The sequence below is a fragment of the Ambystoma mexicanum genome, chromosome 6p (genome assembly GCF_040938575.1).
Source record: "Ambystoma mexicanum isolate Mex_15411 chromosome 6p, UKY_AmexF1_1, whole genome shotgun sequence".
Lineage (NCBI taxonomy): Eukaryota > Metazoa > Chordata > Amphibia > Caudata > Ambystomatidae > Ambystoma > Ambystoma mexicanum.
The window spans coordinates 318,090,770-318,103,663 of NC_090935.1; the positions used below are offsets into that span (position 1 = coordinate 318,090,770).

At 44.9% G+C, this 12,894-nt stretch overlaps 1 protein-coding gene across 6 annotated transcripts in view; it reads right to left on the reverse strand.

The window, feature by feature from the left end:
- PDZD2 (PDZ domain containing 2) overlaps nucleotides 1-12,894 on the reverse strand; it is a 1,567,362-nt gene that overhangs the window by 155,242 nt on the left and 1,399,226 nt on the right. For all 6 annotated transcript variants that reach the window (XM_069627074.1, XM_069627075.1, XM_069627073.1 and 3 more), the window contains one exon: nucleotides 3,433-6,937. In XM_069627074.1, the coding sequence (XP_069483175.1) occupies nucleotides 3,433-6,937 (3,505 nt within the window). The remainder of the gene's footprint in view (nucleotides 1-3,432; nucleotides 6,938-12,894) is intronic.

Below are 12,894 nucleotides of genomic sequence, written 5' to 3' on the forward strand. Positions count from 1 at the left end.
TATGAGCCTGGGCGAGTAGGAGTCATGTTTGTTTTTGTGGAGCATTGCACCAATCCTCAATGGGGTGGCATCCACAGCCACTTCCATATAAGGGTAAAGGTCGAAGATGAAGTCTTGGTCTCGCTTGGGTAAATGCTAAAGAGGGTCACTGATCAAGGTAAATCTTGAATATGTCGTGTGCAGTAACTGGCAAGAGGTGGTCAGGAGAGCAGTTACATTTTCAGGGTCTGGTTCAACTCTCTTTTCCGTAAAGATGTGACTGATTAACTTTAGGGTAAGATTTTCCAAATGATCATTTTTCACAATTCATAGTCATTTGAGCTTCTTCTAGGTCCATGCATACTCTATGCAGCGAAGCTTCATGTGTTGCTTGTGATGTTCCGAATAAGACAAGTCCTTACTGTAATTAATGCATTTGGGAATGTGTCATATTGCTTTGGGCACCTCTTAAGCATAATAGTACAGCTAGGGAGAAATGGCATCTGAGGAGGGACACAAAGCTTGTGCGTGTCATTTGGTTATTTGCCCACCCATTGACTGCCCATGGCCATGCATATCCCCATGGCCTCGCCGACCATAACACCTCCTCTTGGGAACTCTTTGAGCTTGCTTTAATCAAGCCTTACCATCAAACATTGCACTCAAAATGCATGCCAATATTCTGTCAAAGTCTTCTGACAGTTAATGATTTAATTGGAGATGTAAACAAGCTACTGGTGTAATTAAAATGTCTTAACAAGGTCTGTGTTCAGCCACTCGATTTATAAGCACTATGCTTGCCCTTTACGGAAGTCCTGTAAAAAAAAGCATTAACAAAGTCAACCGTTTTGGGTTGTGTATAAGTATTAGGCAATCGCCAGACACAGTTATTAGATGCCCAGGCACTTGCACCATTTTGCACCTACAACCACCAATGGCCAGTTAATACCACTAGGCAGTGCATGGCAAGCGCGTTTCACATGCCTACACAAAAGCCCAAACTGTTGGCATTGCCAATGCTTGTTTTGGTCATACAACTTGTAAAGGCGGTGTACTGAAGCTGGAGGAATACACTTTGCGTGTACAAAAAGCAAATGTACAAGTGAGTGAGCACTTGTGCAGGCTGCAGTGTTATTATCAAACAGTGAATGCAGAATGTGCCTTCATTGAAAATGGCAGCAATAAAAGAGGCATGGCACGTAGACGTCTCTGCTTTGATCTGCACCTGTGAATCCTTGGTAATGTTTATTTGTAAAGCGCCTATACGCAAGACAAGTGTTTCAAAGTGCTGAAGGTGGGAACATGGGGGGAAAAAAGCCCTCGAAATTCTGAACGATAATAGTCTGCACAGACAGAGTAGGTAAAAATAATACAATTAACAGTTCAGACAACAGCAAGTAGGTCTGACGACGATTCTGCTGTTTTTCCATGTGAAATTAGGAGTGAAAACAGGGGGGGAACAGGCAGATGATCTTATGGCAAAGTACATTCGGATCGTGCAAGTGCACAGACGGTTACAGGGGTTGGGGAGATCGAGGGGGGGGACAAGTCCTGGTAGTGGGGCAGGTCCAAGTGCACCCAGTCGGTGGAGACTGGGTAAGTGCAGAGAGAGCCACTCTCTTGCGTCATTGCTCAAGTGCAGTGATGATGAGGCGAGTGCAGGGTCCGCAGGGCCCTTGGGTTGCTTAAGCCATGGCACTCCTCAAGCAGTTGGAAAGGAGGACGGAAGGCTGCCAGCATGCACATGGATGCATTCTGGAGTGAAAATGGGAAAACAACCATGGACAGGCGAGCGATGGGGGCATGCAGACACACAGAGGAGATCTGGTGGCAGGATGTAGTGATTACTGGAACAGGTAATGGGTGCCAGCGGGCACGGTGGGGCAGTAACTTGGAAACATTGTAAGGATCATTGCCCAAGTGTGGACGGGGGCTGCCAGGAACGCCAAGAAAGATCTTGAGAAAAGTCGTAGTATTAAACATTTGTGGCTTCAATCACCACCCACATGCAGAAAGCCCTGGAGATGCCTCCATCTGGATCTGGTGAGTACATCCCTGGGGAAACCTCTGCAGCCATCTTGGCAACAAGACACTACATACACCAAACCCCAGGCGTGCCCAGTGCCTTAGAAATCTTGAGCATAAACTGGCATGGCCCTGCCTCCTCTGGGTTCCCAGTCCCTGCACCTCTTCCTGTCAGCACTGCTGTACTCTAAAACTGCAGTGGTGAAATTAACATACATGTTCCCTGCATTATAATTCATATGTGGCAGTAACATATGACCTGAGCTAGCATGAGCAACTGAGGGAACGAACTGGGGCAAGAAACAGAAAGCCGCTCTTTGAAAGGGAGAGTGAACAGGCAGATCAAAATCTGACTCTTGCTACCATCGTGGTACTCCAGAAAGCCCCCGTCTCGGTTACTGGCTTCCCTTTACCCCCTTACCTATCCACAACCTCTGCCTAGTTCTCTTGCCCTCCGTGGCTGCCATATGGGATACCTGTGAATATAGTTCAGGTGCCCCACGCAAACCCATGTAGGAGGGTCCAGTTTGTGCAGCCCTTGTGGTTGTGTGGAGTATGTGGCCAAACACTAGCCTAGTTGTACACTCCTCCCGCAAAATAACGTTAACAGATGGCCCACGTCTTCACAGAGCTGATAAATGCAGTCTATGGCAGGCTATTCACTTTAACAAGAGTGATCGTTCTCAGCGGATGGTTTGTTACTGTGTAATCCTTACTTCCGGGTCCCAATATGCTTTGTGTTGAAACAACAAAACGACAAGCATTAACATCGATTGTATTTCCAAATTTGTATTGAACGTGAGTGATCAGCGAACAACAACTTTAATTTAGCAATAGAAATCGGTAATCCTGGAGGCCTTACAATCTAGGTTCAGTGAAATCAGGGATAAATTGTGAAAAATAAAATAACCTGCAAAGGGAAAATCTCAACTGCTTGTGAAGAATACCGGTTTCATACTCTCAATTTCCAAATAAAGACTCCCCCTTAAGAAAGAAAATAGCCTTTAGAAAATGTTCCAAGAGCTTATGAGCAGGGCAGCCCAAGGATGATGGCCGCTACCATATGCTGTCAATTAGTCATTTTGTGTTGCCTCAAATACACAGCAAATACATCACTATGTGACCATGCAAGAGCACTTGGCTGAAATGCTATATGAGCGTTAAATATTCATATGTGTGTGCAGAACGGGTATACTATTTAACGTTTATTATAACTTTAATCTGCAAGCATGGGGAGGTAACTCTTCGGCAGAAGTACCTGTAGCTAAGGGGGGAATCAACCTTCTGTTCACTCTATTAACCGATTCAAATACAAAATACCTTTTTCATTCTGGAACATATATCCCCTCCAGTGCCAATTTACACTTATAGCCGTATATTTAACACCACCCTATATTTTTTTTAAAATGTGTAATCAATTTCAATTACCTGATTGACCAACTTTTCCCAAAGCTTTCTCTCTCGCACGAGATGTCTTGCGGCATTTCATCTTCGGATGCGGATCCTGGTGTCCCGGATCCGTTTGTCCATGGACTTGAACTCTCTCTATTAGCTTTGGCAGGGCTCGACAGACCCGATCCATTTAGGTTAGCATAGATCTCAGCAGGAAGCTCATCATATCGCCTAGGATCGGCTTCCTGTTCGGTTTTGAAATGAGTAGGAGAGGGCTCAGTTGAGAAGTCCTCGTTGCACAGCTTGTCGAGATCAGGCATGCTGAGTGCACGCAGCTCCCTCAGTTTGGAGCGGGACAACAGGGACTGCCTCCCTCCTGAATACCTATTTCTCCTAATAGGTGGTGTTTGAAGAGATATGACCCGGTCTCGCTCACAACCACTTTTCTCATTTCTCTCAGCTGTTGTAACATTTGAGTTACAGTCCATTACATTTGTGTCAAAGTGTGTTAAGGCTCCACTAGATGGGGATTTCTTAAGGTGGGGGGACGAGGGCCCTTCATTCGGGCTATCACTACATGAACTCAAACTCCGCCTTAATGATCGGGAATCGTCAATACTATTGGTCGTTCCCGAGGAAACATAACCCGATGATCTCCGACAAAGAGGAGGTTTGGAAGTAAGGGATGAGGACTGGATATCAATAGCCTTAATTAGGGGTTTCTCAAAACTTGCCAGATTCTCAAAAGACTTAATTCTTTGTTTCACAGAAAAGGAAGGGTTGGGATCATGAGGCCAGTATAGTTCATAATAATAGTTGCGTCTCGTGTGCTTTGCTTTGGCTCTGCTTGGACTCCTCTTCTCAACTACTGGAACCAATTCTTTATTTTCTGAATTAGGAATTCCCTGGTGGAGCCCATCTTGATCCTGGCAATCGTCGGCATTGACTTCACCCATTTGCAAAATCATTCTTTGGGAATTCAAGCTAGAGTTATATGTCTGTGATGCAATATGGTGAGGAATACCATGAAGCAAATTCGCTTGATTATGGATACTCTCATCCTCTTTTATATTACGTGGCAGGTGTGTTGGCAAGGAGCATGTTCTGATCACTAGCCTTGATGTGCTGTTTGCATGAATGGTTGTGGCTTCGTCTGTGACCTCCACGGACTCTTCCCTTTCCACGGGATCCGGAGTTATAAACCTGTGGTTATCCTGCTTTGTCTCTGTAGAAGGGGCGCGAGGCAGTGGTGCCACAGAGGAAGAAAGTGTCACCTCTATAAACGTGCGTTGAATGTCTTGACCTTCGGATTGGTCGTCACAACCTTTGGCAAATGGCAATGACAGCGAATAGTTTTTGGAGAGGATGATTTCTTGAGGCATTGATTTGTCACATTTATCAACTTTCGATTGTGAATTGTGATTACAGGTCTTGTACACTGTAGCTAATTCATGTGATTTAGCAATGGGGTCAACCTTCTGGATGCCTTTGGGAGGAGATATAGTGTTTTGGGGTTTGCTCTTCCCATCTCTGCTGTCCTCTAAATCAACTGGAAGACCATTTTCTGAAATGTTCGACAAAGGACCTGCTGTTGTGCACTCCTTTGCATGGTCATATCCCTGTCTTGCTAATTCGCCATTCATAACTAAGTGACGGGAATGCTTTTCATTTTGATCATCCAGCACATGACTGCCACTCAACGGAGGAGATGACGTAACTTTTGGCACCGCTTGCGCAGGTTTGTTATCTTGTTCAGATCTAACGTTATTTGATGTATTTACATTATTTCTGCCAGGCTCTTTGGTCTTGGTTACGTTGTGAGTCAATGAGACTCTCTTTGTCAACAGTTTGGGTGATGGCTGTGGTGAAATGGTTGTCTTTTTGAAGTCGGTGCTATCACTTCTTCCAGTACCTGGGACTTCTGAATTGGACTTGGATTTACTTTTGATAGTCAATCCTTTTAGTTTTGGCCCGGCTCTTAATCTATGTGTACTGTCTATAAGTGCATCTATGCTACTTTTAGACGATATACCCTTAGCTGCCAATTTATGCTGCGGGGTGGGATTCTGCGGCATTGTGGCACCTTTGCTTTTGCCTGCATTGGAACAAAGGATTTTGGAAGAATCCACTGCTGTGGGCAGAACTTGCACCATTTCATTTTTTATTTGCACAATTTGAGCACTAGTCCTGTTCTGATCATCGCATTTGTTCTGAAATGGAGACCCTGCTGTTTTTGAGGGCATTTGTAAAGGCGGGTCATTTCCAATGTCAATCCTCTCTACAGCAGGTGTGAGGGGCTTGTCCTTTTCAGTTGCAGGTCGTTCTTCTTCTTTTTGTATATGTTCTGCAGAACAGCCCTCCATCAATTCTCTGCCAAAAGGCACTCGATTTTTGGAGGACTCACAGATCTCCATTGCAATATTGTTTATTGTAATGTGTGCTCTCGCCTTCACATTTGGGGCAAGGCTGCTATCAACAATGTCTGATGGATCAGCAGCCACTTGGTTTTCATGGACAGAGTTACTGGGAAGAGGGCGAATGGATGAAGGTTGGTTCTGCAAAGGCATTAAACAGTCCTCATGCGTGCGGTGTGCCGAGTTTGGTAATGGAAGTGCAGTTGTAGGCTTTTCATATTTTGTTTCTGAAGCAGACGCATCACAGACTACAGGCGATACATTTCTTGAGGTGTTATGGGAGGAATGAGTGTGCGGATTTGTGCATTCAGATGTCTGGAATGACTTTACTGGTGAGTGAAGCTGGCTGCTATTCCTTAAGCAAATTTCAATTTGCTCTTCCTCTGAATCCGTAGCATGCTGGGCTTCAGAAAAATGCGAACTGGTCTCAATGGAGGACAGCTGAAAATCACTCATGGAGTCTGTAGGAGCTTCTTGTAAGGACTCTGTGTCAGAGAAGGAGTCCTCGGCAGCACTGTACATAGATTTTAAAGGCTCCCTACCAACGGTGTCCAAATGTGGCGATGAGGACAAGTTAGCTTCCGTCAAGCTTCCAAGATTTCTGGAATAGTTGCTGAGGCTGTCTTTATTTACAGAAAAAACTCTGCCAGTGTTAAGGGAATCCAAGACAGAAAATCCCAAAATGTCTTTGGTTTTTGTTGGAGAAGTGGTACCATTCCTCCGGTGATCAGCCAACCCATCAGTTACCGCTATATCAACCTCTGCATGGTGGGGATGCAGGTTCTGTGTTGTCATGGTAACACATTCAGCAGCATCCTTGGCACAACGTTCCTTGGTCCCAGTCAATGCGCCGGCATTATTCTCAGAATAAATAAGTTTAGCATTGAGGGCATCGATATCTGTGACTGTCCTCCCACCATGATCCTCCAAGGCACACACCAGTACCTCTCCTGCCGCAGCAGCTGCCACCATTACTGGTTCACGCAACAATGTTCTGTCAGCAGGGTGTGACGGTGCATCTTTTTGCAAAGGTCCTTCGTATTGGTCCCTTCCGGTTTCCTCTGCCGTGTCTTCTTTGCTGGTCTCCAACCCAGAAGACATGATGAGACTGGACAATCTATTAACGGCTGTGAAAAGAGGTAAAGGCATGTACATAAATATTGAATGTCCCAGCCACGTCAATAACAACAAACATACCCATCCAAAGAAATCCTTAACCAAACCAATCCCTCAATAGCAAGCAATAGGTATAAATAGATAGTTCTTGCTCATCAACAACCCTCACATCGTGCTGAATGAACATCACTATGCATTTTTGATTCTGTGAAGGAAGGGGTGCATACATGCAGCTAAACAATAAATAAGCCACAGGTGTGCACTAAGATGTCCTTTGATTTATGTCTCCCAGTCCGCGCCCACATTTGCTAGCATGCGGTGATACATGCCCAATGTTAAGAAACATGCTCTACATATTGCTTTCTGAAATCTTACTTTTTCTGCTTCATGTGTTAATTCCTTGTCGTTTTATTTTGTACAAGAAAAATAACAGCATTTTACTTTTCATTTTTACTCATTCCCTTTTGAACTTTCCGCACATTCTGGCCCTAAGAGTTAGGAACGACTGCCTCATGGTAGGCAACTGTTTAAATGTCCACTTTATTTACTTGATTGTGTAAAGCACAAACCTAGCTCGAGAGCAGCAGAGCGCTTTACGGTGGGAGTGTGCCAGCGTTGAGCTTGGCTTTACAGTGGGAGTGTGCCTGCGTTGAGCTTGGCTTTACAGTGGGAGTGTGCCCGCTTTTAGCTTGGCTTTTCAGTGGGAGTGTGCCAGCGTTGAGCTTGGCTTTACAGTGGGAGTGTGCCCGCGTTGAGCTTGGCTTTACAGTGGGAGCGTGCCCGCGTTGAGCTTGGCTTTACAGTGGGAGTGTGCCCGCATTGAGCTTGACTTTACAGTGGGAGTGTGCCCGCGCTGAGCTTGGCTTTACAGTGGGAGTGTGCTTGCGTTGAGCTTGGCTTTACAGTGGGAGTGTGCCCGCGTTGAGCTTGGCTTTACAGTCGGAGTGTGCCGCGTTGAGCTTGGCGTTTTATACAGTAGCGCAGTACTCTTTGAGGAGGGAGGGTGGGATTTGTATTCATCTGGTAGGTCTTGTTGAAAGAGCCACGTTTTTAGTGTTTTGTGGAACTGGAAGATAGTGGGGGCATTTCGAGCCTCTGCCAGGATTTAATATTTATTTTTATTGTATCTTTTAAAGCGCAGACCTAGCTCGAGAGCAGCAGGGCGCGGCACAGTGTGGCTAGCCAGCTTTAGGCTGGCATCTTAAGAGTGGGGCAGTACTGGCAGGTCTGTGCGTCGGTATGTGCATCCATTGGAATTAGTCCTTGGTCAGGTGTTGGTTAAAGAGGCTTGTTTGGAGAGATTTGCGAAATTGGAGACTTGTGGGGGCATTCCGAGCGGACACTGGATTGAGTTCCAGGTGGCCATGGCGTGGCAGGGGAAGGACTGTTTAAGAGTCTTCTCTTCATGGGCGATATTAAACGCCAACCTTGTGAGGGATTTGCTACATGAGGCACAAGAGCCTCCAGGGGTGCCCCAATGAAAACATGTAATACTAAATCTATTAATATTAAGGAACACCAAATTGCATGTTTAAATGCAAGATGGGAAGGCGAAAAAGAAATCCTCCTTCTGGTGGTAGCTCATGCTATGCCCCAGGAACAGCTGGCATACATCAAAAGCCTCCACTCTTCCTATGCACTGCTGCCTAGGTGCCTACCGCACAGGAAGCCAGGATGGGGTGTGCAAAACATGATCCCGGGGCACCTGCCGGCGCTGAAGCCCTCTGCGTTCCACTTCCTCTGAAACTGATGACTGTTTTCTCATGCAGAGGGACATCAAAGGAGGCCATCCGCTGAATGGGGGCGGCTTTAAATACCACTCAAGTGCAAGTGTAGAATTAGACTGCGCGCTTTGAACTATCTTCGCAAGTGCAACGCGAGTGGGGTTCTTTGGACGCGTACCTTTTATTTATTTAACACAACCTTCTTCCTGTCAGGGACTCCGTTCTCGCAAATGAACAATTTGCAAGAATTATTTTAAAGAAATCGTCTTTACTACTACCTGGCAGTATTGAATGCTCTAAAACATTGTGTTAATAGCAATCAATTTAATCTGCCGGTGCGATTCTCCAAATAAGCAGAGCGGCTCCTTCCAGCCTCGTGCCTGGCAACATGTGCAGCTGTCCTCATATGTCCCAGTTCTGCAGCAAATTAGTTTATTTACATGACCAAGTGGCCCTATGCACACAAGAAATATGGCCATCACATTTTGCTCCCACCATACAAGTCTAACACCACATCATTGTGGGAACTAACTTATTAAATAGTTCTATTCTTCTAAGGTTTCGACAACTTTTCCCCCTTCTTCTTCCCCCACCCACCCGCTCAGCCCCATATACAACATCGATGTATGTGTGTGTTTTGTGGATTCAAAGTTGACCAAACACACAACCTTCAAAAACATGACTACTTAATCACTGACACCATCATTTTGGTAAAAAAAACCAAAAGTGTTTTCTTACAGAATTAGTACTTTCAAGTAATGGGTTTCGGAGGCGTGTGGGTCTGTGTAGGCGTGACGTCCACAATGTCACGTACAATGTCATGGTGCAAAATGGGAATTCGTGCTTTGGCCAAAAAAAACGGCGAGGAACCCCCTGCAGTCACTCTCTAGACCATTACAAAATGATCTGTCATCATATGCGGTTCTTTGTCACTACAGTTACACTAATACTTTACAATGTTCCAGTAATAATATCCAACAGAATAATTTAGACATAGGTTAAACTATTGGAAATATTCTGATTCTTTTTCTACATTGACATATTCCTATCTGTAGATGCTTATCGAGTCTTGGTTTTTGCTTTGCCTTCTGCGACATGTAGTTCTACTTTTCCCATGATAAAATTCTGGCTACAAGTCCCAGAATGCAAAGGAAAAACCAGGATAAGCACCTAAAGGTGAAATGCATCATGTTGGCAGCTGTGCATTGTTTGGTGGCCCTAGAATATCAGGGCCTGGGCTTCATTACTATGTAACTATCGTGCTGGAATATTTAGTGAAACATCTGGACAAGGGACATTTCAATTCTCTTTGTATTGATTATGAAATGCTACTATAATAATAATTCCGTTCTAGGTTTTCATTCGAAATAATTTTACCCTTGAAATGATTCAAAAGGATTGCCCAATACCCTACTTGTGCATTGTGACTAAAGAGGAGATGTGTCAGTCTTCTTCTGACGGCGCTGAACTGACCCACAGTCCGCTAAGAAGCTCCTTCAAGGAGTTGCAGTAAAGCCGCAGTGTCCTGCTGTGGTTTGTACTTTTTATTCCAATCGTTAACCTAAATATTTACCCAGAAACCTTACTAAGAATGCCTGAAGGCATCGGTGGGCATTTGCACCTTTGAAGAATCTCACATTAAGGGCTCTGTTTCAGAAACAGTTCAAGAACTCTGCGAGGAGGTGCTATTGAACTTGGTAATGTGGTTGCAGTCAAGTACCAAATTTCATTATGAACTCAAGGAAGTAAATGAAAAATGTCAACAAGTTGCAGCAGTGAATATAATGGCCAGTAACTAATTCCATCAAGGTAGCTGGAAAAGAAATAAGGGTTGGTTTACCATCTAAGTAGTACAAGATGGCGAAGAGGAAGTGGGTCAGAAATTAAAGTCAGACACAAGATTTCCAGGTTTTTGGTTAAAGACTTTTATTCAAAGCAAAGGGCTGAAGAAAAGGCCTCTCTGACCCAGCTCTAAGAGGAATTCCCTACCTAAACCAAAAACTGAGGATCGGTCGGTGTCAGAATGGCAAAACAAAAGCGTCCTGTGTCAAAACGTTCTATTCTGACCCTCACACAAACTATACTAAAAAGGTTAAACGGGAAAGGTCTTTAACCCTGGCAGGTTTGGAAAAAAGTATTTATAAAGAATTAATGATTCAAAGAAAAGGTTCTTCGGAGAAAAAGGTTCTTGGGTCTACAGGGCAATCCCCTTCCCCTGGATGTTGTCTTGCTCCTTCAGGCTTTTCTTCACACAATAGTTCTTTGGGTCTCACGGGGATAAAAAGGGTTGGTATTCTAGAGGGTAGCTCCTATACCCTAGGTTCCTGTTTTATTGCTTGCATTTTTATCAACAATAGTTCCTTGGGCCGTCCTTAGGCCTGCTTTCAGACTTGCCCACAAAACTGTTTAGTTTCACAATTTCAGATGAGGTGGTCTTTTGTTTGCCTGGTATATTCTCCTGCCACGATATCCGATACACACACTTGAAATGTCTTGGTTTACTCTCCTGCCAGGGATTCTGTTTTCACACACTTGAATGGTCTGGTTTACTTTCTTGCCAGGACTTCTGTTCCGCATACACTTGGCTGGCCTGATTTATTCTCTTGCTAGGAACCTTTGTTCCTGTATATTTAGATGGCCGGGTCTATTCTCTTACCAGGACTTCTGTTCCTGCAAACTTGGGACCTTTGACTACTCCCACAAGTCTTTATATATAAGGTATGATAACGTATCCCTCTGATATGATATGATATGGCATTTGTAACGTGCCTATACACAAGTGTTTCAAGGTTATCCTTGGTTATCCTTGGACTGTCTTCCAACGTTTTCTGTTCAAACATCCACATATTGGGCAAGAGTTCACTTACTTGCAAGTTAGATTCCCCATTGTCAATGTATCCAATTTGTGTTTTTGTATATGGCTTTTAAAATATCTGCACACTGTTTTTGTGCCGATATGCCCCGGGGTCCCCTCTACATCTGGGTGGACTCACTGGTCTTCAATGGTTGTAGGTCAAAGGATTGACAGTAAAAGGGTCGAGAGGTCAAAGGATCGACCCCAAAGGGTTGACAGGTCAAAGGATTGAATTTTTTTTTTGTCAGATTTTTATTTTTTGGGGGGGTTCCCCCCAACCCTCCTTTTTTTTCTAAAAACCACTTTTTTTCCCTAAACGAAAACCCCAAAAAATATATATCATTAAAAAAAAAATTCGATACTTTGACCTGTCGACCCTTTGGTGTCGATCCTTTGACCTGTCGACCCTTTGGATTCGATCCTTTGACTAGACACCGTCTTTTCAATGCCGTTGATTCACTCTCTCACGGTCAGCAACTGAAGGACTTCGGCCTGCTTTCGCAGTGCGGCTGCCTTCTCTTCGCTCACCAGATCCCTGCGTCTTCTGCTGGACACGCCTGCTTTCCTCCTGACTTTGGTAAGTGGTGCGCTGCTTGTCTCCATCTATGAAAGCCCAGGAGCTCTTCAATGGCTCTGGCGCTCTCGTGGCAGATCTTCCTTCAGCAGCTTCTTTCTCCATCTGCGAGCCGCTCGGCATCTCCACACTGGCTGCGGCCCTTCTGTTTCCCTCTCTGTACAGCGAGGATCAGCTCTCCCTCACCAGTCGCCATAGCAGCTGTCCAAGTCTTTTAGTTTGGACTGCTTAAATTTCCGGGCCGGGAAACACTAGAACACTCATTGAACTTGTGATCTCTTTTGTTCCACTCTTTTTTCTTCGTCCCAGTATTTCAAGGATCCTGGGAACCGTAGTGCATGAGTGACAAATGATTTACGGACTTTGAATAAGCACAAAAAGGTTTTGATGGATACATCGAGTTGTCAAAAATGACTCCATCAAGTTGGCAAAGCTATTTTTTTTTATTTCATAAGAGGGGTTTTCCCCATTCTTCATAGGAAGAGGAACAGACGCATGATAATATGCAATGAGGGTTTCAGACATGGGGAGGTTATTTTCAAGGGAAACGGGGCAGGTACCATGTCTCACCTGATGGAGCCATGCCATTTCCCCATAGGTCATCTACTCACATGTGGTGCTGCCTCATTGGGCTGCCCCCAGGGTCAGGATCAGTATCAGCTGCCGTCCCCTGGCCACATAGGAGGAGGTTACTGCACTGCCGGGAGGTCCGTGATGACTCCACAGGATTCATCACAGCTCAATGGTGCTGCCTGGGACATAGCAAAACAACGAAAGGCGCTTAGTGGGCTGCAAGAAGCAGCATCAGCAAAACTC